The following is a 25,366-nucleotide window of genomic DNA, read 5'->3' as shown; positions in this document are numbered from 1 at the left end:
ATATCTGGGGCTACAGGCTTCCAACACCATGCCCAGTTCTAGAGTAGGACTTTTTTTTTAGGGAGCCAGGGCCATGGTTTCCTTCCTTTCCTTCCTTCCTTCCTTCCTTCCTTCCTTCCTTCCTTCCTTCCTTCCTTCCTTCCTTCCTTCCTTCCTTCCTTCCTTCCTTCCTCCTTCCTTCCTTCCTTCCTTCCTTCCTTCCTTCCTCCTTCCTTCCTTCCTTCCTTTCCTTCCTTCCTTCCTTCCTCCTTCCTTCCTTCCTTCCTTCCTTCCTTCCTTCCTTCCTCCTTCCTTCCTTCCTTCCTTCCCCTTCCTTCCTTTTCCTTCCTTCCTTCCTTCCTTCCTTCCTTCCTTCCTTCCTTCCTTCTTCCTTCCCCTTCCTTCCTTCCTTCCTTCCTTCCTTCCTTCCTCCTTCCCCTTCCCTTCCTTCCTTCCTTCCTTCCTTCCTTCTCCTTCCTTCCCTCCTTCCCTTTCCTTCCTTCCTTCCTTCCTTCCTTCCTTCCTTCCCCTTCCTTCCTTCCTTCTTCCTTCCTCCTTCCTTCCTTCCTTCTTCCTTCCTTCCTTCCTTCCTTCCTTCCTTCCTTCCTTCCTTCCTTCCTTCCTTCCTTCCTCCTCCTTCCTTCCTTCCTCCTCCTTCCTTCCTTCTTCCTTCCTTCCTTCCTCCTCCTTCCTTCCTTCCTTCCTTCCTTCTTCCTTCCTTCCTTCCTTCCTTCTCTTCCTTCTTCCTTCCTTTTCCTTCTTCCTTCTTTCTTTCTTTCTTTCTTTTTTCCCCTTTTCCTTTTTTTTTTGTTTTTTTGTTTTTTTGTTTTTTTTTAGATAGAGTCTCTCTCTATCACCCAGGCTGGAGTGCAGTGGCACAGCCACAGCTTACTGCAGCCTCAACCGCCCGGGCTCAGTCAGTCCTCCCATTTAAGCCTCCCAAGTAGCTGGGACTACAGGCTCACACCACCATACCCAGCTTATTTGGCTTATTTAATTTTTTTCTACAGATGAGGTTTCACCATGTTGCCCAGGCTAGTCTGAAACTCCTGGGCTGAAGCAAACCACCTGCCTCAGCCTCCTAACATGCTGGGAGTACAGGTGTGAGCCACTGTGCCTGGCTTCTTTTTTTGTTTAGATAGTTTGAGCAAGGGAAATTTCTTCTTGACTTTGTGAACCGAAGTGTCCATTCGGTAACAATGTATGTAAATATAAGTGATACTTAAGCATTAATCAAGAACACTTAGTAAAATACAGCCAAACAAATAAATAGGCTCTAAGTTATTTTTGTCAGGTGAAGTATTTGAAGGGTGGTTTTCTTCATTCTCATTTCTGAAAAAAATACGAATATTGCTCTTACAATCATTTTTTCATTTGTTTTGAAATAACTAGGAATCAATAGAATTATTAGATACTTCCTTTGTATTTCTGTTATTGATCAGGGCTTTAATATTTCTTCAAAAAATTCAAAGTTGGGTGCTGCTTTTGTGGTTTTAGAAGTTTTTTCTAATTTTATATTGTTATTATTTAAGCCAATTTCTTATCTTTTGAAAGGTTAGCCATTGGGTTTCAAGATACCCTGATAGTTTAATGTAGTATTTCAGAGTATTTCCTGGTACTCCAGTAGTTTGAGACAATAATTGACAACTTAAGAGAAGCTGGAATGTTAGCCATAGATTTCTGTGTAAATCAAAAAATAAAGTTCCAAGGTCTCCCAACCATCTGAATGAACCCCTCCGCTGGACCAAAGGCATTCCGAAGTTACCCTGAAAAACTCAGGCGACGATGGAAGTGGAGGTTGAACATGCCTCATTACACCCTCTTCCCTTTTGGAATTCAGGGAAAGCTGACTGGTATTAACATTAATGCAGATCTTACGTCTGATGAGAAACATTTACAGTCTATTCTCTCTGAAGCCTACTACCTGGAGGTTTCATCTGGGTGATAAAACCGTGGTCTCTGCAACCCCTTATCACAACCTAGACATTCCTTTCTATCGATGATAACTGTTTAAGCCAATTGCCAATCGGAACATTTTAGAAATCTACCTCTGACCTGGAAGCCACTACCTCAACCCCCACCCCACCACCCTGCTTTGAGCTGTCCCACCCTTCTAGATCGAACCAATGTTAAGTCTTAAATGTATTTGATTGATGCCTCAGCACTCCCTAAAATGTATAAAACTAGGCTGTACCCCAACCACCTTGGGCATATGTTCTCAGGTCTCCTGAGGGCTCTGTTATGGGCCATTGATCACTCATATTTGGCTCAGAATAAATCTCTTCAAATATTTTACAGAGTTTGACTCCTTTCATGAACGACTCAAGTACCGTTAATTTCATTTATTGTTTCTACCATAGGAAATGGAGTTTAGAAATTATGTATTTTGAATGACACCGCACATGAAATTAAAAGTTAATTTGAACTTGACTTTAAAACACTTTTACATGGAACATACATGTATGTTCGCGCTTCTCTGTGTTTGAAATAGAATGGAAATGGAAGATTTGAGAATGAAATACCCATAACAATGGCATGAGAAACCTTATTTATTTTTCATAGTCTAAGTTTAAATTTTTCTCTGGGCTATAGGACATTTTAAAAATTACTATGGTGTAACCCAAAAATAAAATTCTAAGCTCCCCAGCTCTCCTCAGCCAAGTGCATTCCAAAGTTAACCTGAAAAACTAGTTCAGGCCATGATGTTATCATCATAATGAGACTCCACATCCTCATTATACCCTCCTCCCTTTGGAATTCAGGCTCAGCTGACCAACATTAACATTTAAACAGAGAATCTTAAGACTAGTGAACAGACTTTTTGTAGCAATAAGACACCAAATTCCATCCTGACTCTAGTATAGCATCACATGACAGATAGCAGGCCCTGCAAGAAATTGAAGTATTTTATCCCAAGTATATTTCTTTGATATATTTTGAAATGGTCCTGCAAAGCTGTCTCTTGTGGTTGAAATCTGTATTCCATAGAGAATTCATTTTCCTTTCTAGGTCTTTTTCCTGATCTAGGAGAGAATTAACAGAGTCTGGTACTTTATAGGTCTGACAAAATCTCTGAAGTCTGCTACCTGGAGGCTTCATCTGCATGATAAAACCTTGGTCTTCACTACCCATTAATTTTATTTTTATTTTTTATTTTTTATTTTTTTTTTTGAGACGGAGTCTCGCTCTGTCACCTAGGCTGGAGTGCAGGGGCGCCAGTCTTGGCTCACTGCTAGCTCCACCTCCTGGGTTCACGCCATTCTCCTGCCTCAGCCTCCCACACGGCTGGGATTACAGGCATGTGCCATCACACCTGGCTAATTTTTGTATTTTTAGTAGAGATGGGGTTTCACCATTTTGGCCAGGCTGGTCTCAAACTCCTGGCCTCAGGTAATCCACCCACCTTGGACTCCCAAAGTGCTGGGATTACAGGACTAAGCCACTGCACCCGGCCCACCGTACGTGTTTTGATTGATGTCTTATGTCTCCCTAAAATGTATAAAACCAACCACTTTGGGCACATGTTCTCAGGATCTCTTGGAGCTGTATTACAGACCACTGGTCATTCATATTTGGCTCAAAATAAATCTCTTCAAATATTTTAGAGTTTGTCTCTTTTTATCAATGGTGGTAAAAACACATCACATGATATCTATCCTGTTAACAAATTTAAATATTTAGTACAGTATTGTTAACTATAACCATTATGTTATAGATTATATTCTAGAATTTTTTCATCTTGCATGACTGAAATTCTTTACGCGCTGAACAGCAACTCCTAATTCTTCCTTCCCCCAGCCTCTGGCCATGACCATTCTGCTTTCTGGAGTGCAAATGTCTCTTTGAGATTCTAATTTCAGTTCTTTTGGGTGTATACCCACAAGTAAGATTGCTGGATCATATTGCATTTCTATTTTTAATATTTAGAGGAACTTCTATACTGTTTTCCATAGTGGCTATACCATTTTACATTCCCATCAACAGTGGACGGGGGTATTCATACTGGGCCAACACTTGCTATTTTCTCGTTTTGTTTTGTTGTGTTTTGTTTTTTATAATGGCCTTCTGAACAGGTGAGAGGTGACATCATGGTTTTGATTTGCATTTCCCTGAAGACAGTGATGTTGGACATCTTTTGATATAGATCTGTTGGCCATGTGTATATCTTTTTTTTGAGAAATTTCTGTTCAATCCTTTGCTCTTAAAAAAAAAAAATCCCCGGTATGATTACTGTATAAATGACAAAAATTGTATACTGTTTGTTTACAGCTTACAACATGGTATTCTGATGCATATGTATGTTGTGAAATTCAGATCAAATAAAGCTAATTCATGTATCCATCTCCCATTGCTTTTTTTTTTTTTTTTTTTTTTTAAAAGATAGACTCTCACTCTATTGCCCAAGCTAGAGTACAGTGGCACAGTCTTGGCTCACTGCAACCTCCACCTCCTGGGTTCAAGCAATTCTTCCACCTCAGTCTCCTGAGTACCTGGGATTACAGATGCCTCCACTACACCCAGCTAATTTTTTGTATTTTTAATAAAGTCTGGGTTTTGCCATGTTGGGAAGGCTGCTCTCGAACGAGGTAGGTGATCCGCCTACCTCGGCCTCCAGAAGTGCTGGGATTACAGGCATGAGCCACTGCACCCGGCCCTTCACTCATTTTTTAATCCAATTATTTGGTAGGTTTTGTTTTGCTCTTGCCTTGTAGGAGTATCTAATAACCCCTCACCACGTATATGGTTTGCAAATATTTTCTTAGATTCCATAGGTTGTCTTTTCATTCTGTTTCTTGTGCTGTGCAGAAGCTTTTTAGTGATGGAATTTCAGTTGTCTGTTTTTGCTTTTGTTGCCTGTGCTTTTAATGTCATATCCAAGTAATAATTGCCAAGACCAATATTATGAATGCTTTGCCCTGTGTTTTTCTTTAAGAGTTATAGTTTCAGGCCTTGCATATAAGTATTTAATTAATATTCAAGTATTTAATTAATTAAAGCTGAATTTTTTGTGTATGTAGGATAACATCCAATGTCATTCTTTTGCATACGGCCATCAACTTTTTCCCAGCACCTTTTGGTGAATACTGTTTTACCCCATTGCATAGTCTTGGCATCCTTGTAAAAGAGGATTTGACCTTATATGCATGTGTTTATTTTGGGTTTTCTTTTCTCTATTCCATTGGTCTATATGTCTGTCTTTATGCCAGTGCCACATTGTTTGATTACCGTAGCTTTGTAATGTTTTGAAACCAGGAAGTATGAGACCTCCAGCCTTTATTCTTTTTTCTCAAGATTGTTTTGGCTATTTGGGGTTCTTTGTGGTTCTATCTAAATTTTAGGATTGTGTTTTCTATTTCTGAAAGAAAAAAGTTGCTGTTTGTTTTCCAGACTACATTGATTTTGTTGATCACATTGGGTAGTATGAACATTTTAACAGTGCTCTTTCAAAAGTCGATAAACATGGCATGTCTTTCCATTTATTTTTCTAATTAAACGTTTTGTAATTTTCAGAGTACAAGTCTTCCTCCTCCTTGGTTAAGTTTATTACTAGGTATTCTTTTTGATGCTGTTGTAATTGGGATTATTTTCCTTTTCAGATTGCTGTTAGTATATATAAATGCAGTTGACTTTGTATCCTGCAGCTTTGCTGAATTTGTTTATTAGCTCTAACAGTTTTTTTGTGGAATCCTTAGAGCTTTCTATATGTCATCTTCCAGCAAATATAATTTTACTTCTTCCTTTTAAATTTGGACGTCTTTTATTTCTTTTTCTTGTTTCTGGCTGTAGGACATTTAACATGATCCAGGATAAAGAATCAGAAAGATGAGAATTATTCCAGATGTATCAATTCTAAATAAGAGCTACTTATTTCAGAATAATATCTATTAGAAAACTGTTCCTTCATGTTTATTTTTTCAGGTGAATTTAAGTATAATTTTTTCAGGACTCAATTGGCATTTTGATTGGAATTGCAATAATACAGTTATTAATTCATAAGGTACTTGCCATCTTTACCATAGTAAGTTCTTCTATTCAGAAGAGATGTGTCTTTTGCTCTTTTCAGGTCTTTTATCTCTCAGAATACTTTGTTTTCTTATTTTCTTTTAATCATCTTTATTTCTCTCTTCTACATGTTTAACGTCTTCATGACTCTGATAAGCTAACATGGTTTTCCAGAAGCGTCTTGACAAATGTCATTATAATGAAATAATTCTTTGCACTATCAAACAGCTATTTAACATGAAAACTAACAACAGAGCAGATTCTATTTAAAATGATAATTTAATAATAAATCAAATGTTTAGTATTTAAATAAAATGTAGTTTAAATAATGTTTAAATAACTTAATAATTATCATTTTAAAGATTTTAAAAGCAAGTTTAAACTTTGTATGGAGCCTATGGATTTTAGAGCTTATTCTTAGGTACACAATTTAATTTGACATATTCTAATATGTTATTGAAGGATTTTAAAAAATTGTTTCTGCCTTTTGTTCAAGTGTTTGTTTTCCAGGAGCACAGTCATATATAGCAAATAATGAAAATTTTCTACTTCTATTGTTTATACCACCTTATTTTTTTCTTATGGGTTTCAGTTGGTTATTACCTTTGGAATAATTCATTAATTCATTTATATTGAAAGAGTCTAATGTGCTAGGGAGACACACATATTATAAGTAAACATATAATATGTTAAGTGTGGTAAATGGGGAAAAATAGAGTAAGGGGCATAGAATTGTGACTATGGGTAGTTGCTATAATATATATAATATATAATCACATTATTACATGAAACATGATATAATTACTATAATACAGAGACAAAAGGGTGTAGGGGAGGGAAGGAAAAAGAGAGAAAGAAAGAAACAGAGGAGAAACAGGAGACAGAGACAGACAAATTTGCCTGAGATGATACAACTAGTAAATTGTGAAACCAAGTTTCGTAATTAGGTTTTCTGATTTCAAAGTGCATATCCTTAATAGTGACACTGTGCTGGAATCTGTAGACAGGGCCAGCAGCAAAGTGTGGACTTAATGTGACAGAGATAAGGGACCTATTCAGGGTTAATCTTTAAGCTATTATTGTTTTGATTGTTGATATAGTTTAGCTGTGTTCCTACCCAAATCTCGTCTTGAATCGTTCCCATAATCCCCACATGTTATGGGAGGGACTTCATGGGAGGTAATTGCATCACGGGGGCAGTTACCCCCTGCTGCTGTTCTCGTGATAGTGAGTTAGTTCTCATAAGATCTGATGATTTAATAAGTGGCTTTTCCCCCTTTTGCTCATACTTCTCCCACCTGCCATCATGTGAAGAAGGATGTGTTTGCTTCCCCCTCTGCCATGATTGTAAGTTTACTGAGCCCTCCCCAGCCATGCCAAACTTTGAGTCAATTAAACCCTTTTCCTTTATAAATTACCCAGTCTTGGGTGTGTCTTTATTAGCAGCACGAGAATGGACTGTTACAGTAAATTGGTACCAGGAGTGGAGTGCTGCTGTAAAGATACGTGAAAATCTGGAAGCAACTTTGGAATTGGGTAACAGGCAGAGGTTGGAACCATTTGGAGGGCTCAGAAGAAGAAAACGTGGAAAAGTTTGGAAATTCCCAGAGACTGTAGGGCTCAGAAGACAGAAAGACGTGGGAATGTTTGGAACTTTCTAGAGACATGTTGAATGGCTTTGACCAAAATGCTGATAGTGATATGGACAATAAAGTCCAGACTGAGGTGCTCTCAGATGGAGATGAGGAACCTGTTGGGTACTAGAGCAGAGGTGACTCTCGTTAGGCTTTAGCAAAGAGAGTGGCAGCATTTTGCCCCTGCCCTAGGGATATGTGGAACTTTGAACTTGAGAGAGATGATTTAGGGTATCTGGTGGAAGAAATTTCTAGGGAGCAAAGCATTCAAGAGGAAGCAGAGCATAAAAGTTTGGAAAATTTGCAGCCCCACAGTGCGATAGAAAAGAAAACCCCCTTTTCTTCAGGAGAAATTCAAACCTACTGCAGAAATTTACGTAAGTAACAAGGAACCAAATGTTAATCACTAAGACAAGGGGAACATGTCTCCAGGGCGTTTCAGAGACTTTTGCAGCTGCCCCTCCCATCACAGGCCCAGAGGCTTAGGAGGAAAAAATGGTGTTGTGGGCCAGGCCCAAGGTTCCCCCTGCTGTGTACAGCCTACGGACTTGGTGCTCTGCATCCTAGCCACTGCAGCCATGGCTAAAAGGGGCCAATGTACATCTCAGGCCCTTGCTTCGGAGGGTGCAAGCTCCAAACCTGGCAGTTTCCACATGGTATTGAGCCCACAGGTGCACAGAAACCAAGAATTGAAGTTTGAGAACCTCTGGCTAGATTTCAGAGGATATATAGAAATGCCTGGATGTCCAGACAGAAGTTTGTGGCAAGGGTGGAGCCCTCACGGTTCTGCTAGGGCAGTGCAGAAGGGAAACATGGGGTTGGAGCCCCCACACAGAGTTCCCACTGCAGTACTGCCTAGTGGAACTGTAAGAAGATGGTCACTGTCCTCCGGGCCTCAGAATGGTAGATCCACCAACAGCTTGCACTGTGCGCCTGAAAAAGCTGCAGATACACTCAATTCCAGCCTGTGAAAGCAGCCAGGAGGGGAGCTGTACCCTGCAAAGCTACAGGGGTGGAGCTGCCCAAGGCCATGGGAGCCCACCTCTTGTTATCAGCATGACCTGGGTGTGAGATATGGAGTCAAAAGAGATCATTTTGGAACTTTAAGGTTTAATGACTACCCTATTGGATTTTAGACTTGCGAGGGGCCTGTAGCCCCTTTGTTTTTCGTTTCTCCCATTGGAACAGCTGTATTTACCCAATGCCTGTACCCCCATTGTATCTAGAAAGTAACTCACTTGCTTTTGATTTTACAGGCTCATAGGTAGAAGGGACTTGCCTTGTCTCAGACGAGACTTTGGACTTGGACTTTTGGGTTGATGCCAGAGTGAACTGAGACTTTGGGGGACTGTTGGAAAGACACGATTGTGATTTGAAATATGAGGACCTGAGATTTGGGAGGGACCAGAAGTGGAATGATGTAGTTTGGTTGTGTCCCTACCCATATCTCATCTTGAATTATAGTTCTCATAATCCCCATGTGTTGTGGGGGGACCCAGTGAGAGGTAATTGAATCATGGGGGCAGTTACCCCCTGCTTCTTTACTCATGATAGGCCTATCTTTATAATGTATTTCTCATGAGCCTTGAACAAAGTTCTTTAAATCCTTTGGATTATTAATGTATTAAACTCTACTTTTTTCTTACCCAAATCTACATTTTTTATTTACCTTTAAAAATTGAGTAGGTGAACTTTTTCTTTGGATTTTTTTCCCACAAAAATGTAGAATTTAATTTGACCGTTCTCACAATCACATAAAGTTGACTTAATAGTACAAAATGATACACTTTGGATCAGTAGTATTTCATGGGAAAGCTGCAGTTGAAAACCTAAAGCCACTAATACGTTTTATTAGAAATCAAAGGAATAATATATAGGCAATTAATTATATAAAACATGCTAACAATTGGATGAAATTAAACCAAAAGCTGATATTCTGGATTTACAGTCATCATAGAAAGGAATTATGTGGTGTTGTAGATTCATTCAGTCAACAGTTCTTTATTGATCACATCTTAGGTATTAGGGGTACAAAGATTATGAAGACATAATCCTATCCTAGAGGACTTTGTATTCTAGTGAACACATAGACATGCAGACATCAGTGTATACAAAGATCACTGTAGAAGTTATGATGCTTATAGTTACCTGTAGCAGAAGCCCCAGCTGAAGTGGCTTAAACAATACACAGAGTTTGTTGGTCATGTACAGGTGTATGTGAAAATTACAGAGGCAGGTGAGGCTTGCTGTAGTAGCTCAATATGCTTCCTTTTACCTGTTTCTCCTCAGTGCTTTCCACATATTAACTTTATCCTAAGGCTGACTCCCTTTGAGGTTATATCATGACTACTAATAACTCTCAGGACTACCCCCAGAAAGAGAGCTTTTGTCTCCCAACCATCAAACTAAAGTCTTGGGTTCACTCTAACTAGATCAACTTTGACTGTATACAACTCTTTCACTAGATTGAATAAAAGTATAATTTTGGGTTGAGTGAGAAACTAAAAGTCCAGAACTTACAAAGTACCTAGTATACCTATAAAAATTGGTGTGTGTCTTATTTTGGCTTTGTTATTTCTAACTTTGATTTCTTCTAATACACAGAAAATCAGGAATCCTTAATGGTGGGAAGTAAAGTGATAAGAAGATCATAGTTCAATAATCTTCCAAATTTTTGAAAGCCTAAAAATTATATCTTTGGAGATCTGTGATTTTGTGCTCACATCAATGCAGAAATTAAGAACTCAACATAAGAAGTGTGTCCTCTCCATTATTTCTTCTCTTGTAACTGGGGCAGTAAGGTGGATTTTGATATTGGGTTCACATGGTTCATGGTTGGGCTGTTTCACGTCTCAGTTACATTTGCAGTAGCAAAATGCCAAGGCCAGAAATGTCAGGGCTTACCACAATGACCTCATACTTATGATTTGAGCAGTAATTGGGGAAGCCTTCTGTTTTTTACTTTGCTACTAATTTACATTTAATCAGGCTATTCATAGTATATAATACTTTAAAAGCTGAATTAGTAATACAAAGCTACTTTTATTTCAGAGTAAGCACTTCCACTTGTTCTCTTTCTGCATAGTCTCTGGTTCACCACATTTGCATTCACTGCAGTTCTGTATCTCTCCATGACAAGTGTTCATTCAGGAGCCACAGCATGTGATACTGCTATAGGATTGCCAGATCTTATTTTAGAGAGTTTGGACAAGGGGGCAGTAGGAGAGAGATTATTTGCTAATAGTCTGACCAGGCTAAAATACAATCCCATTCTGCATCCTAACACAGTTGGAACAAGGCACCCAAATGCAGGATAAGCCTGTGAATGTGGGCCATCTGGTAATCCAGTACTGCTCGAGTGTAGGCCTCTCAGCTCTACAAACAGCCTTTGGAGATAAATTTGACACACTTGGTGTATAAGGGTTCCTGCCCTAACTTAAAAAAGAATTACTTCTTTGTGCTAAAATTGTATTAAATGTTATTTAGAAATAAAGGAAAAAGTAATTTACATTTCCTATTGATGGATTATACCTATGATTATGTCCAAGGCATAATAATAATAATAATCATAGCAAATACTTGTATAAAGCACACTCTGTGCCAGGCACTGTTCTAAGCATTTTACATGTATTGGTTCATTTAACCCTTACAACAACATCCCTATGAGATACGCTATTACTATTTTACTGAGGATGGAATTGGCACAGAGAAGTCAAATAGTTTACCCAAGCTTGCACAGTTTAGTGAGGAACAGAGTTAGGATTTTAATCCAGAAAGTCTGGGACCAGAGTTCATGTTTTTACTAACTGTGCTATATTTTCTGTCAAGTCAGGACTGAAATTGTCATTAAAAGTAATACCATTAACTTAATGGCTATGTTTTATTTATAACTCATTAATTATGTTATACTTATTAATAGGTATAATTATTTTATTGTGTTTTGAAATAAATGAGCATTTTGAAACTTACCTCTAAATATTCAACATGCTTATGTTTTATTCTAGGAGAAGACTTTGCAGTTGTGCAGCAAGAAATTATTATGATGAAAGACTGTAAACACCCAAATATTGTTGCTTACTTTGGAAGCTATCTCAGGTATATTGTTTGTTTCCCTTTTGAAAAGCAATAATGATTTCATCACCTAATACATTAAACAAAATAAAGTTAGTTTTAATACCATATTTTGTAGTTTTTCTTCATGCTTTGAATATAGGATATTTTCATACGAATGGAATTTTTACTTAGGACCTATGTTAATTCTGTAACCAATATTACAGTCGTATGACATAGGAGTTCTAGATGTGCTTTTAGTGAAGATGCTGGCAAGTAAAAACGTTATGGTTAGTCTTCCAGTGGTGGACTAGTGATCTAAATATGCCATTCTCTTGCCCCTTTCTTCTAGACTTAGGTCAGTGGAGAGTCAGGAGTATCTCTTCGAGTTATGTGTTTAACAGAAACTTTGTGTGTGTGTGTGTGTGCTTCTGGTCTAAGAGTACTATATTACCTTATCCCTTTCCTTCCTTTTGTCCAAAGAACTAGGAACTCTAATGATCTCAGTAACTTATTTTTCCAGGTGCTAAAGTGAACTTAGGACTGTGAATTTAGGACTGTGAATTTCCTTCCTCTTGTTTTGGTTCCTAGGTTATATTGCATAGATGATCACCTTAGGGTCAAATCTTGTTTCCATTCACTTCTGTATGCAACTGTGAGTTGATCACTGGTGACCTAGTTGTTTTTAAGCTTCCTCCAAGGGAAGAACAGAGAATATTTTACTTTTTATTTTTCCTTTCTCTTTTTTGGAGGGCTGGAGGGGACAGGTTCTCACTCTGTCACCCAGGCTGGAGTGCTGTGGTGTGATCATGGCTCACTGCAGCCTTGACCTCCCTAGGCTCAGGTGACCAGGTGATCCTCCCACCTCAGCTTCATGAATAGCTGGGACCACAGGTACATACCACCACGCCCAGCTTTTTTTTTTTGAGACGGAGTCTTGCTCTGTCGCTAGGCTGGAGTGCAATGGTGTGATCTCAGCTCACTGCAACTTCCACCTCCTGGGTTCAAGTGATTCCCCTGCCTCAGCCTCCTGAGTAGCTGGGACTACAGGCATGTGGTACCATGCCCAGCTAATTTTTTGTCTTTTAGTAGAGACGGGGTTTCATCATGTTGGCCACGATGGTCTTGATCTCCTGACCTCATGATCTGCCTGCCTCAGCCTCCCATAGTGCCGGGATTACAGGCGTGAGCCACTGCACCCAGCCTTGTTTTTGTATTTTTCTATAGAGATGGGGATCTCTATAAAAGCCTGTTGCCCAGGCTGGTCTCAAATTCCTGGGCTCAAATGATCCACCTGCCTCGGCCTCCCAAAGTGTTGAACTTACAGGTGTGAGCCACCCTGCCTGGCCTTCCCTATGTATTAAAAAAACTCTTAAGTTTTTCTTCAGTATACTTTAGCAGCATCCTACATACTGTAACTTATTGCAGGTTCCCATTTTCATGTGATCCAGGTACAAAACACTTTTTCTCTTCTCTTTTGGGCCCAACAGATAGAAAAGACTAAGGTATTCTGCCCTGTCATCTTTCCAGCTTTTGAAAAGCCAACTGGACCTGCTGTTCATGGTTGTAACCACTCTTGTACAGCTTTGATTGCCCCACCTTGTTTAAGGTGGAGGTGGGGGGGGGGTTGGTTTTGTTTGTTTGTTTGTTTGTTTTTGGGTTTTTTTTTTTTTTTTTTTTTTTTGAGACAGAGTCTCACTCTTTCGCCCAGGTTGGAGTGCAGTGGCACTATCTCAGCTCACTGCAACCCCCCAGACTGGAGTGCAGTGGCGCAGTATCGGCTCACTGCAACCTCCGCTTCCTGGGTTCAAGAGATTCTCCTGCCTCAGCTTCCCGAGTAGCTGGGACGATAGGCGCATGCCACCACGCACAGCTAGATTTTTTTTTTTTTTTTTTTTTTTTTTTGAGACTGAGTCTCTCTCTGTCGCCCAGGCTGGATCCCAGGCTGGAGTGCAGTGGCGGGATCTAGGCTCACTGCAAGCTCTGCCTCCAGGGTTCACGCCATTCACCTGCCTCAGCCTCCTGAGTAGCTGGGACTACAGGCGCCTGCCACCCCACCCGGCTGATTCCCCACCGCCCGGTGAGGCGGATTTTGTCCAGACTGGAGTGCAGTGGCGCGATATCAGCTCACTGCAAGCTCCGCCTCCCAGGTTCACGCCATTCTCCTGCCTCAGTCTCCCAAGTAACTGGGACTACACGCACCTGCCACCTCGCCCAGCTAATTTTTTGTATTTTTAGTAGAGACAGGGTTTCACCGTGTTAGCCAGGATGGTCTCAATCTCCTGACCTCATGATCCACCTGCCTCGGTAATTTTTTATTTTTAGTACAGACAGGGTTTCACCGTGTTGGTCAGGCTGGTCTCGAACTCCTGACCGCAGGTGATACACCCGCCTCGGCCTCCCAAAGTGCTGGGATTACAGGAGTGAGCCACGGCACCCGGCCGAGGTGTGGGTTTCATGGAGACTTCTGGGAATTAACTAACCCTTTTCACATAGGGATAGGTACTATGCCCAGGTCAGTGGCTGTTACACATTTTGAATGAGTTCTTTAGCAGCCAATTTAAAACTACTTATATGGTGAGTGATTCAAACAGCAACCTAACACAGATAGTTTCTCCATCAGTTTGTATGTTAGGAAGCCTACTCAGCACAGGCAGTTACTGTGTAAGTTCAAAGAAATATTCTCTTAAAACCATTGAAGTTCATGATACAAATAACTAATACAATTAAATAGCACCACTTCAAAACACTTTATTTTACTGCTATTGGTCCTAAGAAAATGACCTACCTACTAGACTCAGCTAGGAGAAGTATTACAAAGGTTTTTTTCCCCCAAGGGCAAGCTGGTCTTTAAATGAGCATTTTTTTCCACCAGGGACATTGATCTAAGAGTATCTCTCAAACGTGATCTGAATCTTCCAGAATTATGGAACCATCCAAAATCTAACCTGTTATTCCAGGATAACCGCACTTATTTATATGGCACCCTTGGTATGGTAAAATGAGCATGATCTTTTTGCCAGAGACGAATCCTGTCTTTGGTAGTTAAGAGGTTAAGTTCTGGAAACAGATTGTCTGGTCTGAAACTTGGTTCTATCACTTATTAATCAATTATTTAACCAGTTTGTGCCTCTGTTTCCTCATCTATAAAATGGAGATGATGATAATAATATCTACATGACAGGATAGCTGTGAGTGCTTCCTAGATAACTACATGTGAAATACTAAGAAGAGTGCTTAGAATATAATAAATGCCCAATAAGTATTTGCCGCTATCGCTGTTGCTGCTGCTACAACTACTACTACTTAACTTTCTAAAAGTATCATTATTTTAGTGTCTCATTTGATCTTTCAGCAATCTGGATAGCAGTATAACTGTGGTAGATGTTATTTCCATTTTACAAATAAGATTCTTGAGAGAATTTAACATCTAAGTTTTTTATTTTATGATTTTGCTTTATTCCAAATACAAAGAATACAAAAAGCAAAATTACCCAGAAACCAAAGTAAAACAGACAAAAGTAGGATCATTTTTTTTTTCAGTAAAACTATGTTCTTTTAGTGTTGTATAATCTAATATCAAGAAACACTGATTTAAATATGTTCTTTTATTCTATAACGGGTATAGCTGATCAAAGTGATATGATGGTAAATAGTCGTATAATGTAAGACAGCAATTAATTTTATCTCTCTCTTGCTCTTTTCTTCTGTAGAGATTCTTCCCATATTCCCTAATTGAAGTTCAGTCTCAGCCAAGTTTGGAGTAGGGAATCCTAATGATTAGACTTGTAGGATGTTAGATCTGTAAGGGACTAAGAGATGTTGTCATACAGCCCACTCTTGGTTATAGATGTGAAAATGGAATGGGGAATAAATGACTTATTTAGACTATTCAGCTTTTCATTAGTGGCACTGGGATTTAAACCTGGCGTTGCAGCTAGCTAGTCTGATGTCTTTTTTGGCATACCATTTTGAGATTTGGCATACCATTTCTGAGATGTAGTCTCAGAGGGAACATGATTTCCTGAATTCATTCTCATTACTGAATGACTTTACAAAGGAGGATCTTGTTTGAACTTGATACAAACCCCATAAAATATATACTGTTCATTGCAACATTCTTCCTTCTATTTGTTGCTATTACAACCTAGATAACAAATTTAGACAAAAAGTCGAGGAAATTGAGCAAATGTAGTTTGACCATTGATAAATTCCCCCCTCAGAGAATCAGACTTAACCTATGAATTATCTTGATAGATGACTAGCATATAAGTAAGTTTCAGAAGCCCATCTTATATCAGGGTAGCTGTGCTTGCTTCTGAAGAAATACTGAAACTGAGCTCCTATAAAGCAGAATACTTGGCATTCTTAACAAGGCCTTTCCTACTCCACTGTTCAATATCATTAGTATACTGTCCAATAAAAACTCGATAGACAAAGCTTTAACATTTAAAAAATTTAGTCCTTGTTTGGTATGTATTTGTATCTGAATATTTATGTTTGTGTATTTATTATCTGAGGTCAGAAGTTCGAGATTAGCCTGGCCAACATGGCAAAACTCCCATCTCTACTGAACATATTAAAACATAAAACAACAGAATTAAATCATCATAGACTTATTCTTCACAATTCTTTTGGAGCTTAACTATTACTTTTTAAATTTTTTTTATTTTTATTTTTTTGAAATGAAGTATTGCTCTGTTGCCCAGGCTGGAGTGCAGTGGCACGATCTCGGCTCACTGCAAGCTCCGCCTCCAGGGTTTACGCCATTCTCCCGCCTAAGCCTCCTGAGTAGCTGGGACTACAGGCGCCCGCCACCACGCCCAGCTAATATTTTGTATTTTTAGTACAGATGGGGTTTCACCATTCACAGGATGGTCTCAATCTCCTGACCTCGTGATCCGCCCGCCTCGGCCTCCCAAAGTGCTGGGATTACAAGCGTGAGCCACCGCGCCGGCCTATTACTTCTTTTAAACTAAAGATGAGTTTAAATGAATTTCACATTCCTTCTAAGCATTCCTTAGCCCAGTATATCATTTAAGAATAAGTTAAGAAAATGCAGACATTCCTCTCAAGCTTGAACCAATAAAAGCTTGGGGGAAAAACAATAAATGCTCCTTTATTTGTTTTTGAGACAAGAGTCTGGCTCTGTCACCCAGGCTGCAGTGCAGTGGCATGATCTCGGCTCACTGCTACCTCCTCCTCCCGAGTTCTGAAGATTCTTCTGCCTCAGTCTCCCTAGTAGCTGGGATTACAGGCGCGTGCCACCACGCCCAGCTAATTTTTGTATTTTTAGTAGAGACGGGGTTTCACCATATTGGCCAGGCTGGTCTCAAACTCCTGACCTTGTGATCTGCCTGTATCAGCCTCCCATAGTTCTGGGATTACAGGTGTGAACCACTGCACCTGTCCAACAAATGCTTCTTAATAAGCCAGTAGAAGATTTGATCCATACAGTAAAAACTATCTAGAATAGATATTTTAAACCTTTGGGCTGGGTGTGTTGTTTCACGCCTGTAATCCCAGCAATTTGGGAGGCTGAGGCAAGTAGATCATCTGAGGTCAGGAGTTTGAGATTAGCCTGGCCAACATGGCAAAACTCTCATCTCTACCAAAAAAAAAAAAATTAGCTGGGCATGGTGGCACATGCCTGTAATTCCAGCTACTAGGGAGGCTGAGGCAGGAGAATCGCTTGAACCCGGGAGGCAGAGGTTGCAGTGAGCCAAGGTCGCTCCACTGCCCTCCAGCCTGGGTGGCAGAACGAGACTGTCTCAAAAATAAAATAAAATAAATACACCTTTGAGGTACAGAGTACTAGTTTAGATGAGCATTCTTTACATCAATAACAACTTAAATATGTAAATCACCACCATTTACAAAGTGTTTATACATTATTTCTTAGCATGTAGAGTGCAGCGTTGATTTTCACAGTTATAAAGATATCTAAAACCTAATCCTTCCCTTTAAGGAGCTTATAATCTAACAGAAGAAGTAGGCATGAGCAAATAATCATAACATAATATGCTAGATGCAGTAATAATTTAGAAGTAAGGCACAGAAGTGCTAAGGATGATAGACTGTCTGATTTTTGTCAAAGTAGGGGAATCAGAGAAAGCTCTGTGAATGATGTAATTGCCAAATACTGGGTGTTAAAAGATTGATAGATATTTATGTGTATAGAAAATTGGAATTTTTGGCAAAGGGAACACATGCATGAAAAACTATGACATATTCAGGAGACAGGTACTGGTCTCATATTAGAGCCTGAGAGGGAAAAGGGGGTACATAGTTACTTCTCAGTATGTGCAGGGATTGGTTCCAGAACCCCAGTGGATACCAAAACCCATGAATGCTCAAGTCCCTCATATAAAGTGGCATAGCTGTGCACATCCTTCAATTCAAAATTATCTCTAGGTGACACATGGTACCTAACACAGTGTAAATGCTGCGTAAATAGTGTAATAATTTATTAATTTGTGTTATTTTTATTGTTGTGTTATTTTTATTTTTTCCCCTCTGAAAATTTTCAGTCTCCGGTTAGGTGAACCTGTGTTTGGTTGAACCCCACAGGTGCTGGACCGGTGGCCTCCAGAGGGCTGAGTGTAGTTGGAGTAGATAAGGTTGTGGAGATAACAGGCAAAAAGGAATCTTTTATGCCTTAATTAGGACCTACAAGGACTGAGCATACTGGCTGAAAGATTTTAACAGTTAGTATATTCTATGGAGGATGGACCTAGGGTGGAGGGGAATAAAACAGGCAATTTAAACTAATTACAGTGTATTTATCACAGTAATCCTGGAAAGAGATGTTGGTCTCTTGAGTTATATAAAACTGGGGAAAATTTTTTTTTCTAGAGCCAAAGACAGTGCTGAGAAGGGAAACAACTGGATCTTAACTCGAAATATATTTGTGAATGTCTTTTTGAATACTTAGAATATGAGATTAAAGATTACAGTGAAGTCACTTTATACCCAGCTACTCTTGCTTTTAAAAAAAGGGAACTTTCTAATTTAGGAATATTCTACTTTTACGAAAAGCTGCAAATAGTACAGAGTATTTCCTTCACTCAGCTTTCTCTGATGTTTACATCTTACGCAACCATGGCACACTTTTCACAACTACAGTATTAACATTGGTGTGATACTATTAGCTAAACTCAGTATGCTTACTCGGATTTTATCAGTTTTCTGTTAATGTCCTTTTCTGTTTTTGAGAGGAATTAGGAATATATCTTAAAGTTGATGTTAATTTGTTATTTGTTTAAGCCAGGATTTCTCACCTTTGGCACTATCAACACTTGAGGCCAGATACTTTTTTTGTTGTGGGAAGTGGTCCTGTGCATTGTAGGATAGTTGTTAATATTAGTACCCCTTTCGTCTGTTAGTTACCAGTAGCACCCCCTCCCCCAGTTGTGACAACCAAATATGTATCCAGACTTTTTCAAATGTTCCTTGGGGGACAGAATCACTCCCAGTTAAGAACCACTGCTCTAAGCAAAAAAACTTTGGTGGAGTTAGATACCTTCCTTTACCAGTATTGCTAGGATGTTTTCCACAGATCATTAGTTCTGAGGGATACAAATATGTGTTTTGTAAAAAAGTGAGTGTATTGAAAAAATAATTTGGGTAAATAGTAAACTAAACAGAATTAGAAGTTTTATTTCTTCTTTTTCTTTCTCCTCCATCTCTTCCCCCTCTCAACTTGCCCCATCCCCCTTCCACTCTTTTTTCCCTTCCTCCGCCTCTTCCCATTACTTTATCTTCTTTCTGGTACCCTTCGTCCTTCCATTTTGTTACCCTCCCTTTTCTTCCCTTCTCCCTCCTCTCTCCAACCACCTGCTTACTACAGGATTTCCCAGAGCCTTTAATATACCAGTGGCCTTGCTAATTTCCAAGAAGAGACTAAGTGATATTTTAAAAAACTGATTTAACTATACAGTGGTTTCTTTCTGGAAGCGTATTTCACGTAGGATTGATGTTCAGTGGCCCACACTTTGGAAGTATAATGATAGAGAAATAGATCAGCCTGTATCCCCCAGGTACAGCATCCTTACCTCTCATTATTAAAGGGAAAGGAGATGGTATAAATTTGGAATGCAATAATTTTTGCTTATTAGTAATTTTTAAATGAACCAAAAAAGGTTTAAATTTTCTTCACATTAAATAAGTTATTCTATATTAAAACATCTAGCAGTTATTAAACTTTCTGTTTTTCTCATTGATGATTAAGGTTGAATTGTTTTGCTGAATATAGTGGAATAGCCATTGCTTTGGTCAGCAAGACAATAGCTCACATCTAGTACAGGAATCAGGGGACTGCAGTGTAGAGATAGCTACCCATCCTCTCCCAGGGAGGATGACTCAGTGTGCCAACTTCAGGCAGATAATCGAGAGTTGCTGATTCTCAGTGGTCTTGGTCACATTTTATTTTGCTTTTCAAGTTATGCTATATTTGAGAAAAATACATAAATATACATAGTTTGGTTAGTTTTAAGTCTGTGATGTGTTACAAAATGTGGGAAGATTAAAAAGTGTGTTTTAGGAATTATAAGAATTTCAGAACCATAAAATAGCTATTAGAATTTTGGTCCCTGTATGTTCTGGTAGACATCAAAATAGTTAACTTTTCTCCCTCTACTTATTTTTCTGTTTCTTGTAAGATAGATAATTTTACAAAATGAGAAAATAGAATTCTAAGGATTGTTGAGTCAGGACATAAATACTGATAACATTGAACATTTACCTCAGTGATTAATTTTATTTCAGTTCAGATACCTAGGGACAAAGATTTTATAACTGACCTGCATAAAATGGGCGGATTGACTCAAATCCTTTCCTGTTAGGCATATGGCTTGGTGAATGACCAAAAGCAAATGTAGATTTATCATTGTAAGAAAGATGTTCATGGGACAGATGAAAGTCATTTCTCTAATAGACTATGACTACTCAAGCTTTTTTGATAATACTAGACTCTAACTAAATAGAATATTATAAAAGTAAAGTATTTTAGGCAGCTTAAAAAGTATTACTATATAGTCCTGATTTTTTTTTTTCCTGTATATAAACTGGAAAGTCATTTTACGTAAGATGAATAGAAAATTGTATATTTAAGCAAAGGGAGAAAAGAGAATAGACCAACTTCAAGTAGAAGGTAGTGTCATATTGAAATATGTAAAAAGCAAGAACTCATTTCCTGCATTCATTTTCTCTAGTAAGGAAAATTGTTTTCAAACTGGAAGGGGTAGGAAAAACACTATTAAGATAGAATTGAAACACAAGATGGTGAGTAGATAATTATAAAGCAGCTAGACACCTTAAATTTTTAGACGCTTTTAGATTTATGTAAATTATATCTCATATTGAAAATTCAGCAAATGTGATGGTAGTCCATTAGCAGTGAGTATTGACAAACAGAAGAGGTATCAGAGATTAAGGGGAAAAGTTGGTTTCTAGAAAGTACAGACTATTAAAGTTGATATCACTCGTCAGTCACTAGCAAAGCTCTGGGATAAATTATTAATCAGATAATTAGTGACCACTTAAAGAAGTTGTGATTAGCATGACTTTATTTATTTATTTATTTATACTTTCACTGAGTTCCAGGAGCAATTTAAGATGACTTAAACATCTATAAGTTAATTTACAAGTTAATTTAAGTTACACTACACTACACTACAAGTTAATTTAAGTTACACTACACTTAAATGAAGATGACTTGTATACTACAAGATAAATAATAACAAAGGGAGTAGAAAACAGCTTACATTTATTGTGCTGTATTCCAGGTCCTTTACTAAGCAGTTTACATGTTGTTTTATTAATCCTAAGCAGACCCCAAAACAGTAAGCTGTGTAAAGTCTTAGTTGCCTGCATCTTGAGAACTCTAGGCTGTCATTTAGCATGAAAGATTCACTTGTGGCAGATGTGAAGATATTTTAGAGCTATGGTTGGTCATAGAACCTCTTTATTTTATACTCTTAAAAATTGCTTAGTACCCCAAGAGAGCTTATGTTTTATATGAATTATATCTATTGATATTTACCATATTAGAAATTAAAGCTGAGACATTTTTAAAACTCGAGAATACAACATATAAGCTTGTATTCCAGTAGCTGTAAGGGATGACATCATTTTCACACTTCATGTAGTCTCTGGAAAACTCCACTGTGCTCTCATGAGAGAAAGAGAATGTAAAGAGCAAATAATTTCTTAGTGTTAATAAAAATAGTTTTGACCTTGGTGGCCCCCTGAAAATGTCTCGGGGACTCTCATGTGACCCCCAGATCACACTTTGAGAACCAATCTTCTAGAGGAAGGATTCAACTAACCTAGAGAGATCAGGCTATGGAATCCTGCATTCTAGGTATATCCAAATTGGAGCCTAAGCAGCATTCCAAATATTGTTGACTTCCCAGAGTCTTTATACCTAAGGCAGAGGCAGAGAAATGCCAAATGGTAATTCTAAGTAATCTACATAGAGTGTCATTCATGTTTTAAAAATATTTATAATATTACTTAAGCTCATTAGTAAACCCACTAGTACAGATTAAAATAGTTTATAAGCCAAGTTCTTCCAGTTGCTACCTCTAGAGGGTAGACTCCTGATTTAGGTTCTTTCAGATGCTAACCAACTGCTTCTGGATTCTGGGGGTTGGGAGCAGGAGTGGAGAGGTATATTTCCAACTAGGATTCTTTAAAAAATTAGCTCACTGCCTCAAGGGTGTGAATTAAACCTAATGCAATGTGTGTTATGCTTTCTTTGCTGAACCATTTTAAAGTGTTATGCTGGGAAAGCTAATAAGACACCTGTCAGAAACAAAGGGATATGAATCAAAACTACTAATTTTTTTTAAAGTATAGGATTTAACTAATAAGAAAAAATCCTGTGCTTAGTTTCATTGAACCAGACAGACAAATAGAAACTGGAGAGAGAACTGGTCTGCCTTTTGTTTTATAAAGATCCAGAGGTTTTGACTGACTACAGACAGTAAACTAGCAGCTTCGTGTAGTTGCTGAGAAGTTAACGATAGCTTTCAGCTAAGTTAATAGAAATACAGTGATCAAATAAAGGAGACAGTGGTTACATTCTCTGGGGGATTAGAAAGACCACACATCTGCCAGTCTCAGACATCCATTCTGAAAGTTCTTAATACCAGGCCACTGGGCAGTTGGCACATATTTATGTAAGTTATATCTATTGGTATTTACCATATTAGAAATTAAAACAAATTTTTTATCAGCTATATGCTTCAATTTCATTGTTATGTGGACCACCTGTGAATTGCAGATCCTGGATGGCTTCAGTTTTATTTTGGGCTTCACTCTCTTTATAGCATTACCTTCTAGAACCATGATACCTTGCTACTTCATACTCTTAAGTTCATTGACCTTTGCACTCTGATAGCTTGTGCTCTCTTTTGTTTGCTGCCTTGTCCACTGCAGTCAAGTCAGCTCACCTCTTAGGTCTGGCTAATTCCACTACTGTCAACCATATGTGACCTATGGCTGATAGAAGCATCTCTAGCATCTCTGCCTTTTTTTTTTTTTTTTTTTTTTTAAAGATTCAGATCTTGATCGGTCACCCAGGCTGGAGTGTGGTGGCACTATTATAGCTCACTATAACTTTGAACTCCTGGGCTCAAATAATGCCGCCGCCCCCCCCCCCCCCCCCACCTCAGCTTCCGGAGTAGGTGGGACTACAGGTATGCACCACTTCTCCTGGCTAAGTTTTTTTTGTTTGTTTTTTAAGAAATGAGAGTCTCACTGTGTTGCCCAGGCTGGTCCCAAACTGTTGACCTCAAGAAATCCTCTTCCCTCAGCCTCCTGAGTTACTGGGATTACAGGTGTGAGCCACTGGGCCCGGCTCAGCATCTCCACTTTTTAATGTTTTGTTCATGTAACACTCAGAATCTTAGTACTTGATTTTGATGCCACATTTTAAGAGAGACAAGGACCGACTAGAGATTATCTACAGGAAGGTAACTAAACTGAAAAGTTTGTAAACAAAGGATTGTTTCACAGTGTGACCCAGCCTATTCTAGGTTTATTTCCTGCTGCTGTCCCTTCAGGCAGTCTTTCTTCAACTCACACTAAATTACCCACAGTCTGCCACATGTGCATTTCTTTCAAGTTTTCATTCTTTTACACAGGTCCCTTCCTGTCTCTCCCTGGCAAATTTCTACTTTAATTTCAAGACCTAATTCAAATGTTTTCTCCTCCCTAAAATTTTCCATTCATTTTCCTAGGTATTTTCATCTCTGGGTTCCCACAGTACTTTATACATGCCTGGATTATGCATTAATCAAATTATGATCTAACCCAAGTCAGCAGACTTCGTCTACGTAAAGGGATACATAGTAAATATTTTAGGCGTTGTGGGCTTACATGGTCTCTGTCACGACTACTCAGCTCTTCTAGCGCGAAAGCAGCCATAGGCAGTATAGAAATAAATGAGTACGACTGTGTTCCAATGAAAATTTATTTATTGGCACTAAAATTTGATTTCATGTAATCATGTGTCAAGAAATATTATTATTTTTATTATTTTCTCAACCATTTTATGTATTAATTTTAGTTACAAGTAACAGAACCATTCCCAACCATTTTAAAGTAGGAAAATGATTCATAGTTGCAGAGGTATATAAAATCAGGCAGCAGGCTAGATTTGGTTCGCTGGCCATATTTTCCTGACCTCAGTCTAATTCGATATGTTTATTCTTTCAGTTACTCATGCATTCATTCATTTATGGAACAAATATTTATTTGCTGGATATTCTTCTAGACACTGAGAAGGCAGTGGTGAGAGAGACAGACATGTATTTAGGTAGAATCTTTCTTCTGCATTAGAGCTTGCTGAGTTCAGAGATTTTCTATCCCATCTCTGTACCACAAATAGTACATTTCCTGGTACATTTTAAGAGATTAAGTAATGAATGACTGAACAAAGGAATAAGCTATATAAATCACTGCTGATTATTTCTCCTATGACTATGTGGTTACAACAGCTTATAATTTGAATATGAGAGAGAAGTGCTATCTAAAGAGAAGTGAGTGAAAAATTTTAAGAGTATTTTGGAAAAATCATTGTTGAATCTAAATATGAAGCTAACATTTATATTTTGCCTGTTTTGTTGATGAGAGTGCTATCAAAGTAGTATACTTTGAGATTTATTGCCATTTGTCTGTGAAGAATCTGGGTAGATGTATAAACTGTTGGGGAGGAGAAGTTTTTAACTAAAGGGAAATATTTTCATTATTTGGACGTGCCTGATGACAGCTTTGTATCCAACAAATGATGTATTATAAGTTTAAAACCTCAGGTTGGATTATAGTAACACATTATATAAAGTAATTCATTTACTCATAAAGATTAATTAGTTATTTTAAAGATAACACGTTGCTTTTGTTGTTTTGCAGTGTTATAGCTTACAACCTTAAAATACTTGTTACCCCACACAGACAGTTTTAATCATGAAAATATGATACATGCTTCTTTTCTCTTTATAGGCGAGATAAGCTTTGGATTTGCATGGAGTTTTGTGGAGGTGGTTCTTTACAGGATATTTATCACGGTAAGACCAAAGTTGTATTTTTGTAGGGATTAGGTTGAATTTCTTAAAATACAGTTATTTACTATATTAAAACATCAACATTATCTTAAGGAAAGCAAGCTATGTTTTATCATTATATTGTTTGGATAT

The 25,366-nt window shown here is 38.3% G+C and overlaps 1 protein-coding gene across 4 annotated transcripts in view; it reads left to right on the top strand.

The window, feature by feature from the left end:
* Positions 1-25,366, top strand: part of MAP4K3 (mitogen-activated protein kinase kinase kinase kinase 3) — a 186,869-nt gene that overhangs the window by 69,274 nt on the left and 92,229 nt on the right. For all 4 annotated transcript variants that reach the window (XM_030921605.1, XM_030921604.1, XM_010364146.2 and 1 more), the window contains exons 3-4: positions 11,621-11,711; positions 25,173-25,237. Coding sequence is in view for 3 of the 4 variants with exons in the window: in XM_010364146.2 (XP_010362448.1) it covers positions 11,621-11,711; positions 25,173-25,237 (156 nt within the window). In the remaining variant the exon portion in view is untranslated. The remainder of the gene's footprint in view (positions 1-11,620; positions 11,712-25,172; positions 25,238-25,366) is intronic.

The sequence above is a fragment of the Rhinopithecus roxellana genome, chromosome 17, assembly GCF_007565055.1.
Source record: "Rhinopithecus roxellana isolate Shanxi Qingling chromosome 17, ASM756505v1, whole genome shotgun sequence".
Taxonomy (NCBI): Eukaryota; Metazoa; Chordata; class Mammalia; order Primates; family Cercopithecidae; genus Rhinopithecus; species Rhinopithecus roxellana.
Note: the sequence above shows the minus strand (reverse complement) of the source record. Positions and strands in the feature narration are given on the sequence as shown.